General features: G+C 32.2%; 1 protein-coding gene across 1 annotated transcript in view; it reads right to left on the reverse strand.

The window, feature by feature from the left end:
- Positions 1-11,653: 11,653 nt before the first annotated feature.
- LOC128232881 (neuropeptide S receptor-like) overlaps positions 11,654-13,104 on the reverse strand; it is a 48,123-nt gene continuing 46,672 nt past the window's right edge. Inside the window, exon 7 of the mRNA XM_052946663.1 lies at positions 11,654-12,697. Within this exon, the coding sequence (XP_052802623.1) occupies positions 12,468-12,697 (230 nt within the window). The 3' untranslated portion in view covers positions 11,654-12,467. The remainder of the gene's footprint in view (positions 12,698-13,104) is intronic.

Raw genomic sequence — 13,104 nt, forward strand, 5'->3', positions numbered from 1 at the left:
GATTAATTGGCCAATGTAATGGAAAGAATCACCAAACGAAGTGCATAGCTAATGAAGTCCTTAGCCAAATACTCATCAAGCAAGACTGATAGAGACAGGGGATGTTAAAAGATAAAAATCAGTCCATGATTCTCCTTTGGCAATGGTAACGTTACGAGTGGTGGTTGATGACTGGTCTTGAGACATCCGATTAAACATACAACTCAATCAAAAATAAAGTAATACTGTAGAAAACCGATCGAAAACTAGTTTCACAAGTCGTTACAATACCGTTAGAGCAAAATAAATAAATATATTAATGCGAGAGTAATATAAACCATAGTCCTGTAAATTGTTACATGTAAAGTATTGCCATGTATTACAATTTCTTTAAATCTGACAATTTAAATGACTATGGTTTATTTTTTCCTAATAAGTTAAATATATAGACACGGACTGGATACTAATACTATTGGTGTCATTTGCTAAATATACCTAAACAAGTTTGCATAAACTTAAATAACACTGGTCCTTTTGAAACAATTTACAATGAAAAATGTGTGAAAATCAATGCTAATGTTTTAAATAATCTAAAAACATTATAGGATAAAATTTCATTTTGAAACCATAATAGATCCCTCGAGAGGTTTTTTGATCGCACAGCAATCTGTAATATTTTAATTTTCTCACATATTCCAAGGTTATTAAGATATACTGAGATTTTTCTAGAATAAATACCATAAAAAATCAAATGATCCACAATTTAAATGTCAAGAGGATTGTGTGCTAAAATTTTATTCTTTGACAAGGCATTTTGTGTTTGAACGGAAAAATACCGAGATAAAATGCTGAATATTCAATAATATTAATTATAGCAATCTGTAAAATATATTATCCTCATCAATTTATTACAATCAAACGAATTGGTCAAACTGTGTGAACGTCAAGCGTTTACTGGGTGATTCTTTCATTTGATCCAAATACAAAGGGTTTTTTTCTGAGGACGAAACAATGTTTACAGGTATTTCGTATCAATGTACTAATATTTACATGAAAAACTACAGATAAAAGTACAGTTGTCGAAAGTTTAAACATAAACCCCGATTAATGGCACAGGGTAAACGCCAAAGACATTGATCACCAAACAAACAATCACAAACCAGAAACATGGAACAACAGCTTACAAATCCACAAAAATCCCACTACATATATAATATGTAAACAAAACTAGGGTGCCTATCAAGAAACGCTGGTTACCGACTTGGAACGGTTAGTTAAATGCTAACACTACTAAGATAATAATACTAAAATACTAAGAATACTTCTAAATAATTCAGGTTATTTTTATACAATGTTCAAATGAGTATGTAGAGAGTATAAAAGTTATCCTCCATGTATTAGTACAGACTTATTCTACCTATTAGCTTGTACTTTTCAAAGTAAATTAATGGTATCATTGTTGGAAACAAAATAGTAGAAAGCGTTAATGGTTGCACTGCCTGAAAGTCATATCAAGTTTAAAATTCAATCAAGCGTTTGATAACACAACGAAATGTTTCTAGAAATCAACAAATCCTGTAAAATTTATTTTTCTTGTGATTTCGCAAACATCACAAAAGTAGTTGCTTTCCATAAACAACGGGCATTTTGAACTGCGTTATTCCATTAACATTAAGCAACACCATCTGAATGCATGTACGAAAGCCTTTTTTATAAAATTGACTTTTGAGGTATTGAACAGGTGATTGCATAGTGCCTTAATGTTTACTGTAAAAGGATCCTATCATACGATTTTTTATTATGTTGTTATTCATGTGGCCACAATATCCGTTTTGTATGTGATAATAACTCATTACTATGCGGGTTTTATAAAATTGCTTTTTTGTCTGATGCAATAGTGAAAATATATCATTTTCCTGCCTTTGTCGCCAAAAGATATAAAAAAAAAATATATTACAAAAGCTAATATTCCTCCCGTATTTTAATGTCAGCAAGGAAGCATTGTATCCTTATTTTCTTGTCATTCAGTATCTGTATCAGGTTCTCGATTTTTTAAAAACAATATTTTTTTTCATTAATAACTCTTTACTATGCGGGTTTTAAAAAATTGCTTTTTTTGTCTGATGCAATAGTGCAAATATATCAATTTCCTGCCTTTGTCCCCCAAAAATATAAAAAATTAATATTACAAAAGCTAATATTCCTCCCGTATTTTAATGTCAGCAAGGAAGCATTGTATCATTATTTTCTTGTCATTCAGTATCTGTATCAGTTTCTCGATTTTTTTAAAAACAATATTTTTTTATCAAACCTTACTTTTAATACATAAGAAGAAAAATAAGAATATAAAGTTAAAAATGTAGCAAAGCCGAACGCCATTATGTACTGTTACAGCAAAGACTTGAAGAACTTAAAAATACTTAGATATTAATGAATACAAGGCCTAAGTCTGGCAGTTAAACCAAGCATCGCTGTGTATATGTAAATTATTTCTCCATAGTTTGCAGTAACCTTTGTATATAAAGAAACTAATTTACGGCCTCGCGCCACCATTGGGCAACTCGAGATATTCAAAATATCATCCAACTTTGCCACCAGTATGTTCAATTGTACATTATCCGTAAACAAACGTGCATTTAAATGACATTGTAGATTTTCGAAAATGCCCTTAAAAATGTTAACATTCTCATTTCACACTTCATTTACTTTGTTGTTGTTTTCTTTATGAGAATTCATCTTATGATATAGTTAAAAGTGAATATATTTGCTTTTAAGGGTGTAAGCTTTTGCTTTGGAAAATATCAGAATAACAATGGCGTCCGTTAAAGCTGCAAGGCAAAAAACATATGATTGGTGTCTTTATTATGAAATCTTCGCTTAGCGGCGCTATTGGTTGCTTTTCTTTTGAATTTAAAGAATCGGCGACCCTGATGGAACACCGACACTCCCCCTCTCGATTTTTATTGATATTTTTAATCAATAGCTTTAAATTAATTATTTTGGTATCCTCGTCCATTAATCATAAAGGAGCCTTTTGAAATAGTCAAGAATGCTGAAATTCATATTGATACATACTTTTCATTATAAGAAAATATTAATTTCACATTTATTTAGATTGTTGCCAGTGGAGGACCAAGATCATCTGACAGCCTTCTTGTCAAGAAAACATCAATAAATCCTTGTTTGGAACATAATGTACATGAGAGGAAAAGAAGACGGGTGACATTATTTCCTGTTAAGAGCTTCACTTTCAATTTATACACACATTGACCAATACATGTGTTTTGATAATTATTAAATTTCACCTTATTTGGCATGTTCCGGTTGATCTTTTTCCTGCAAATGAACAAAATCATAGTAATGATTAATATAGCAGTGTTAATATGCTAAGAATCGCTGCGAATAAAAGTTTTACTCTATGTTTTGTTGGACTGCATTATTGTTGAAAGTGTTATAATGAAGAGTATATTGCATACATAGTCAATGGTTTCTTTAGTGATAATAAAAACAGATGCCTTACTTGATTTGTCTCATGATAATGCCATCAATCCAGCAATTCATCCCTTAAGTATATTTCAATTTTGTAGTTCAATAGTAGTTTTATCATAATGATACTGTATAAGTCGCATTAGGTTTTTCCTTTCAGTTCTCGAGCACAGGTCTGTGCATTTATTAATGTTATTGCTTGCCTTTGAGCAAGTATTGATATGTTGGAAATCTCTTTCAGTCAATGGGTCACATATATTACCTATCTCTTCATAAAATACAATCAAGTTATCTTCAAGGTTCTCAGTGATTGTGACATTTTGTAAGGCATTAGTTTCGAAATGAAAAATACATAATAAAGACTACTTTTCAAGAATTTCCACCTCTTCATCGTCGCATTTGTATATAGATTCTTCCTTTCGAGTGTTGTTATTAATATCAAATTCGTTAGGTTATCGTGATAATTGTTGATATTTACACTAGTTACCAGTGTGAAACATAGCTCACAATGATCGCTTAAAATAAGGTCATGTACCTAAAATGATGAGAAATTGGGGATTTAATTCGATTAACATAATACATAGTTACTCACATTGATTATCGTGTGTAAAACAATTATTCACTAATCCAAATTGTTTTAGACATAAGCATAACACAACAAGACAATACTAGGAAGAAGGCTCGTTATTGGCAACATATTTCACATTGGAAGATAGATTAAATCTGTTATCGGGCCCGCTCGGCCACATCGGTTGAGTCTGGCCTCTTCTTGGTGAGATTCAAATGTCTGATCGAAATAGTCTTGCCAGCACTAAACGAGCTTTCTAAATTAAACAGGAGCTTACTGAAACGATAAATTTAAGTCATTAAATATTTAATCTTAATTAATTTCAATATCCGTTAAGATTGTTCTTGTCGTAATTCACTCTTCCGATAAATATCTCAAGACCTAAAAATAAAAACTAAGCATAAAAATCATCGCTGGGCTGGTGGGTTTTACATACACGTGGTTTGCTGCCAATAAAACCTCGAGAAACGTCCCGCATTCCCATATGTACCGAGCAAAATACCGTGCACGAGAACAAGTGCTCGAGACACAATATTCCCGCAAAACCCAAATAGGTTCTTTATATAACGCCTAAATTTAGAAACGCATATAAGTGTATTCAACATCGGTACGACCCTGTTTTTAATGCAGGTAAATATCTTAATTAGTTGAGACCTTAACGATCATTATCCTTAAACCTTTGAGCTTGCAAAGATTTATTAATAAATAATAATCTTCGTTTATGTTAAATATATTGAGTATTCTGCACTGGAAGTGTTTTTCGAAATAACGAAATAATATTCAGACATTAAAACTAGATTTTGTAAAAAATCATTTTTGACATAACCATACATGTTTCCTACCCTGTTATCCCCTTCTATCTCATGATTAATTTGTTCATGTTGTGTTTTTTTTTCAAAAATAATTATAAAATTCACAATATTATCAAACAAGTCATTAGATGTTATACCTTCACTGCTACGATTCGTAGGAAAATGAACATTGCATACAAATAAATCATCATCTAAACCCACATCAGACCTTCAATCTCAATAGTCTACTGCTTCTATCAATGCAACATATGTATCGATGCTGTTTGAAAACTACACAATAAGACCACCAGTAACTCGACCTGCGTTTGTATGATTCGATCTGTTTAGTAATTGATAAGTAAAACAGTCTAATTCTTAAATCAAAATAATCATTTGACCATGGCTCTGGTAATCAGATAATTATTATCATTGTTATGGAAAAAATTGTAAATCAGTCGGACGTAGTTTATTATCTTTTCCCAACAAGTGCCTGTATATTAATTAAGCATAACCTAATGCTTATTCGCGCCTTCTTCATCAGTCTGTCACCTTTGACGAATGTTAAGTTCATATATTTATATACAGGACTGTCCCTGCAAGAACTGTTTTATATATAAATTATGGTAGAACAACTACCCTTAATGAGGACATTTAATTAGATGGTGCTAACATATTGCATTCATAAATGTTTGTATTTGCAGGTAATACCGGACCCACTACACCATAGAGACAGATTATTGAGGTTGTATGAAATATATAAACAATTAAAAACAATTTGTAATTTTGGGAAAGATTGTAATTTTTAAAGCAAAAGTGTTTACATTCACGAAATTTGTGGAAGAGAGTGACCTCACTTGTTAAAATGAACTTAACGAGAATTTACCGGAAAGAAAAATTGACATTGATAGCGGAAGAAACATTAGCAACTTCGATTTTGGCCAACCACTATCGATTGTCGCTGACATAGCATTTTCAGCAAAGATTAATCGATTGTACTTGTTAATCGTTTCATCACTAATATCAACTTACTGGTTGATACGTTATCATAACGTTTTTAACCTGTCAAACAATTTGAGATTTCGCACCCATAGTAATAAACTCTTCTATGGCGCTTTCCTCGTGCGTTTTACTTCTCCTTGTACTTCACTCTCACGATTCCTACGTATACGCGTGTACTGAAGCCAGGATCAATGAATCACCACACAGGACCATAGTAGTGATTTAAGTGAAATATTCTAGACATTACAGCGTTCAGTCTGGTGTTATTCCTGTATGTTAGAAATATAATAGTCTATTAATAATGGAACCCTTGCTTTTACCGAAAGTTGTGATCGTAAATCCGCCGTCTTTCCTCATCTTAAATCATTGGCGGATATGTCTGAAACATTAGAGTGGGTGATGCATCTTACGCCTTTGTAAACATTCCGCACTTAATGCTTCAAGAAATTGTATTTTCTGAAGAGAAAATATTAGTTCTCTTTCTTAATTTGAAATTTAAAGTTTGAAGCTCACAAATCTCTATTTTAACTAAGCCTAAGTATAGTGTAAGGCAGAGAGCATCAGTTAAAATGAACGGTCCACCTCTGGTAACACAGTTTTTGAAATTCTTATTAGAGCTAAATTAGTTATCATACGTTGAAAATACTATACAAAATAAAAAAAATTAAATTAAGGTTGTTAAACGGAGAATGTTTCTTGTTCTCTTTGTTCGAAAAGAGTGTACTAACGAACCAAATAGATGTATAAATGTATGTTGTATTTTGGCAGTTATGTTGTTTGTTTTTTAAGTACGCCGATGTTTCTGATACACGAGTAATGCGCAGAACCTGTGCACATCGTTACTTATGTCAGTATTAGCGTTTCTGAGTATGTATCGTCAAATTTGAACGCAATGAATGTCAATTCCGAATTGAATCTTAGATAATACTCCGAAGTTCAAATTGCAAATATTATTTCCGCTAATCAGTGACAACCAATAAAAAAATAAAACCGTCAAAGATTACCAAAACATACATACTTTGTGATTTGATTGTCACGGAGAAGTCTAAAGAAGTGCTATCAGGAAACAGTATAATTACAGCATGAATGCTCTCAAGTATTTAAGGCCCTTTGCAACCATTTCCATAACTAAGAAATTTTAGTTGTTAATGGCGAAAACCATAGCGAACGGTACACATACTACATTGTGGAATTGACGAAATATATAAAGAAATACTGGTAGTCTGACATGTTTAGCCGGACTGAATAATTTCCAGTTAAATGGCCGAAAAGACCATGTTCGAGTTGGCATGTTCAAAGGTTGTATTAAACTGTATTGTACCTCTCTTATGTTTTTACATATAGCGTTAAAACAACAGTTATGTAAGAGTGTGTTAAATCCAAATCACAAAACAAATGAAATCATATTTTGACTTATTCTAAAAGTGTTGTTTGGTTTTGATCATAGGCGGTTGTTCCGTGGACAATCAAAAATACATGGACCAGTGAATAATTCTTTTGTATTTTGTACTCATTCTTTAGATTGCTTTTTGTAAAACCGTTAGTAAATACAATTTTTGTGTTATTTAAGTGTGTTGCTGGTTTCTCTTTTTCTGTTACGTTTGGTGATTGAATCAATATTGTGTCGAGTACAGTACTTGGAAATCGGTTTGAACCAACTTTGTTAAAATTGGCCATACAATACTGCCAAAGGGGAGCTAAAGTGACAAATGATAAAAGCAATACAACAATTCAATACATCCAAGTGACTCATTTCAACTTCACTGAATATTCAATGCATTGGTTGCCAAAACAAATGAACGTAAACGTTTTGGAAAATCTTCTCAAACGCATGAAATCGCTGGTCAAATTTGTTATTTAATTATCAGACATGTTCTATGTACCAGATGCATTCAGGCCATGTTCATCTTTGAAAAATCTTGCTTTCCCAATATGGTTATGATAGAGACTGTAAAAACGGCTTGTCATGTTTCCGAAAACAAGTTTTTTTAGGGGTAGACCTCGACAAAATTATTCCGATAATATTTTTGATCTACTTATTGCGATTCTATGCTAAATCTTTAAACAACTTATAACCTTGTCCTTTTCTGGTGGTGACCTTGACTGCCATATTTTGACCAAAATTATCAAATTTGATGCGCAACCGGCAAAAACTCATCATTTCAGCAGTCAAGAATGAAGTGGCACATTGTGCAGTAGCTATGAAATATAAAGTTTTTTAGATAGACAAATATCTACTTTTGACCTTCTTAAGTTAACAACTCGACACCGCTGCGTTTTTGAAACCTTTTTCCCTGTGATGTAAATCAAAAACATCAAACGACCTCACAGCAGGATAATAATAATAATAATAATAATAATAATAATAATAATAATAATAATAATAATAATAATATATGAAATCAAGAAAACAATATCGTTTGTATTAGACTGAACTATATACTTGTTCATAAGCGATCATTTTAAGTGTATTTGTATACATTGCGTTGTATATAAGGTAAAATGATTACAGGGATATTTATTCTAAGAAAGGGTAAAAAAAATTGGTGTTTTGGCTTCAATTTGCAAATGGTATGGTGAAAATGGATATTTGTTGTTGGCGATTTTTGTTTTCTGGTGTATTTCTATCAGCCTACGGTTAATGTCGGAAGTTAAATTCAGATTAATCTGTCCAATAACAAATGATTATGTTGCGTGTCAACCAGATTTGTTTTATAAAAATGAGCTTTCCAGAAAGCGTTACAGTGAGGTGTAAAGATGAAAGCATCTCTAATCATGCTAAATTTGCAGTTTAATCAGCTATGTGAGATATTAATAAAGGAAAACAAGTTGAAAAGGGAAGTATTAATACAGAGTCAGCAAATCATGAACTTTTACAGTGTAATATGTCACTATATGAAGGAAAATGATTCAATTAAATAAATCAACGCATACCGTTAATGCACAAGTCTAGTATTTTTCTAGCTAAAGGGTAAGGTTTTTAATTTGTAACGTCATAGTGATAAAAAAAAAATGTGTACTCCGACTGCAGTAATAGTATGTAAAATGTAATTGGCACTGAGAACATATCCGTTTTACAGCTGCTGGGAATCAGCGTTGTATACAAAGACGCTATAAAACAAACAACTATACCACGTCTAAATGTCTCTCTTTGAAAACACTTCATTACCTTTGATTGACTGGACGATGTAATATTATCCCGCTGAGGATTAGAACGATTAGACGTATGGAGGAATCGTTTCAGCTAGCTTTCTCTTTCGATTTGGCCAAGGTGTCTAATGATTATTTAATTTTCAAAATTTCAGTTATACGTACATATTAGTACCCTACCATTCCTTTCTTTCGTGAGTTATATTGAAATGATTTTCTAAATATGTTTTTATAATATTATATGTTGGCATCATATGGCATTAAAGTTAATAAAATATTGTGCTATATAACCATCATTTGCTACGTCTTACGTAACCTTTTAAAGACTAGCTTGTCAGACTCCATTAATATATCACTCAAACTTGAGATACCTAGTATTCACTTGGGCATTATGTAGGTGATTAAATTACGGCTCTTCATGTCAAGATGTGATGAACATGGACGTATAAAACGGGTTATCCTAATGTCACATAAAATAACGCGCATGTACAACTGGAACCTCACATTTATTAGATTTATCTTGCGTCAGCTGAGTACAGGGACTTATATTTTGCTTCAGAAATATCAATTTTAGTATCGATTAAATGCATAACGATCAATGAGAACATTCTCCCTGTTCAAAATGCAGTTTGCAATATGTAAACATGACGTGTAGAAGGTTGGACAATATCAGTTATGATGTAGTCGTTTGATGAATGATGCCGTTTACTTTAGGGCCTTGAAACAAATGACGTTAGGGTATTTACATTGTACCGTTCCAAGGCGGTACCTAACAATTCTTGATAAACATACCAATTATATATATATATGTATAACTATATATATATATATAGTATTTATGCACTGTGCTGTTTGTAGAGTTTTGTACTGTTCTATGTTTCTTGTTTGTGAATTTGTGTTCTATGTCTTTGGCGTTTGCCCATTGCCACTAAACCGGGTTTATGTTTAAACGTTTTGCTACTGAGCATGTTTCTGTAGCTTTTTGCATATATATTGCTGATAGTTCTTTATACAATGCATCTGTATACTGTATTTGATTCCTTTAATGTTACAATCGAAACGTCAGCGGCAGTCGTGATCTTGTTTGGAATTACCGCACAGACAATCAACAAGAGACATATATAGTTAAATACATGGAACTTAAAGCTTTCTACAAAAATAAGTTATTGTTGTTGTTTTTTATTTCATGCGACTTTCAAATAGTACGTGGTATAATTATGTGTTAATCTGAGAAAATATAAGAATAGTTTATAACGAAAAATAGGTTGTCCTAAATGAGTTATGATCTCTTTTAAAGACGTTGTACAATTGAGGTGCATTGGATTCAACTCCCCTTTCACAGACTGACTTTATATTTAATATTAATAAATAGTATTTTCAAGAGTACTTTTCACCTTTATTATATTACAAACTGGCTTAAATAAACGCTTGGATTAGTTGGTACTAGAAAATTGGTTTCGTCACCAATGCGTTTTCCATTAAATAGTCTAATGCGGTGACCTTAACTGTCACATTGGTTTTAATGAGTTTAGATGCTTGTTGTAACTGTGATTGCTGATTTAGCTGCAAACCATATTTTGTATCGGTGTTTTACGTTGATGTCATAATTGTCAAAAGATTCGTGGTTACTTTTCTACTGGGCTTGTTCGTTCTGATAACAAGACTGTTGAATTTCCTGCAGGTTGAACGGCTGGTGACGATTAATTTGGACTCAGTTCTCAAAAGATATATACCTTACAGTCTTACCTTGTTTTATACCTTGTGTTATCGTTTGAATAATTTGTTGTTTATAAAAATGAAAGTTCTATAAGTAAATATAATAATGTTCCGTCAAACACAAATGCTCTAGACATGTTATTTTTGCGAACATGTATATTTAAGTTTTGCTAATTAATTCGGACCAAATATTTGTTTCCTTATTTTGAACATTTAAGCTGCACTCTCACTGATTTACCATTTTTACAACATTTTATATTTTGTCTTGGAAAGAGCAATTTTTTGCGTAAATATCTCCAAACCAATGATATTAGATTGCTGACAAAAGATCAGATCGCAGATGTTCATATTTCCTTTCGAAGATTAATGTTTTATGGCTTCAACCGTTACTATCGGTTTCAGAAAAGGCAATAAAACATCAGTTTTTGAACTTAAATATAAAGATCTGCGATCTAATTTTTTGTCAGCAGTTTTATTTAACTGGTTTCCACGGATTTTTGCAAAAAAATGGTGTGTTCAATTTTTTTACAGCGTACCAGCCATTTCAAATCGGTCAAAATCTTCAGTGGCTTTGAAGGGAATATTTACATCAAATGATACGAATGTTTGGAATAAACATAGTGCGTGAAATTATGATTTTTTTAACTTTGCGTTTCACCTTTTAACATACATGCGAACATTCAAAATCGTTATCATTGTCTATATTGACAAAAATCCTATTTTACATTGCATTATCTTTTGATTTTTAACGTTAAGAGGTTACTATTGTCAAAATCAAATCATTTGAAACAAAGTTACCGACATAAACTCAGCGACAAAATAAGGTGTACTTTTGTTGATTGTTTGAGTTTTAGCGATAATTTTTGCGCATTTCAAAGTAAATTGGAATAACGGCTGGCATTTTAAGCTTGGTACCGATGAAATAAACTTGATAAAGAAAACGATGTGGTTTGAGTTATTTATTAGCTGTATCTTAGATACAGAATACAGCAAAAACGATCGAATTGATCTTTAACGATATGTGGTATTAAATCAAACAAGTATATACTTTGCACAGTTTAGATCAGAAGCGTTGCAGTTGTTGTTGGATTAAGGTGAATTTGTTTTTAGTTCTTCTAATTTATTCTGATTTTAAAGCTCTTGCTGTAGTAATGGTGCTGTGATGATGAAAAGATTTAGAAGTGAAGGTGTCTGCTTCTCACTCAGGATGCCTTGGTCGCTTTCTAATTACCTGTCTAAATGATGGATGAATTGCTTTCGAAAAAGGTATCTAACTCGAGCGAAAATTACAAAAGCTTATATCTATCTTATAATCGAGTGATCATTTACTGCCATAACTATCGTGTCCTTATAATATCGCATTCTGTACTCACATTTATATACTGTTAAAACATAAGTTAAATATAATTTCATTTCAATATGCAAAATAAATATCAGTCAAATAACATCACCTTTACAGAGTATAAACTATTCTCTGATTGCCAGTGCAGCATGCCTAACCATTAATTACGTTTATAGAACAGTCTTATAGGTACAATTAGATATTTAAACACTTGTATATGCAGACGATATGGAGATGAACTATATCATTTCTGTGATGAAACATAAAATTGAGTTGAGAAAGGCTAAATTTAGATTATTAGCGAAATACCCCATACACAATTTCCCGGAAAATGTATGCTCAAATGTCGGAGTGTTTTGTTTACAACGAGTTACATCTCTGCGTAACTCAAACGCTTAAATGGCGTCAATATGAGACGCCATATCTCCGATAGTAGTCAGGTTGCAGTCATCTGTGTGCCCATGCTGTCGTAATCACGCGCGGGAGTGTTTGTCTTACGCCACGAGAAAAGTTTCGTATTGAACATGATGAAGATGAGAGGGTTACAAAGACTGTTTAGCGGATATAGCCTCTCTAACATTCGTTTGGTCGTGTTGTCTAGAGAATTTAATCGATGGACGTCAAGCAAGTAGATCAATGTCGCTGGCAGCCAACAGACAAAGAATGCTGAAATGAATTTGAATAAAATATTACCAGACTGTTAACCTTAACAACTCCCGTATATTTGTGTTTGTGTTAATATGGCGTTTCACAAAAAATAAAACGTCAATATAAAAGGACATGCAGAATGATAAGTACTAAATTTAAGAAGTTAAAGATTCAACAAAAATATCAGTACCGATAAAATCATCATTTTTAAATTTCCCGAAAATATATATAAATAATACAGTCTCCACTTCGACCATGCGCCTGTCCGTCAATCCGTTTATCAATAGGTCCGTCCGTTGCACTATTCGAGTCCGGGTTTTTCTCATTGCCACCAGTTAATATAATATGCGCATCATTAACTAGATGCACAGTACAGGAAACTTTAATAAGAAAAAAATATGCGCATATTATCAACACGTTTCGGC

This window comes from Mya arenaria, chromosome 4 (assembly GCF_026914265.1).
Source record: "Mya arenaria isolate MELC-2E11 chromosome 4, ASM2691426v1".
NCBI lineage: Eukaryota > Metazoa > Mollusca > Bivalvia > Myida > Myidae > Mya > Mya arenaria.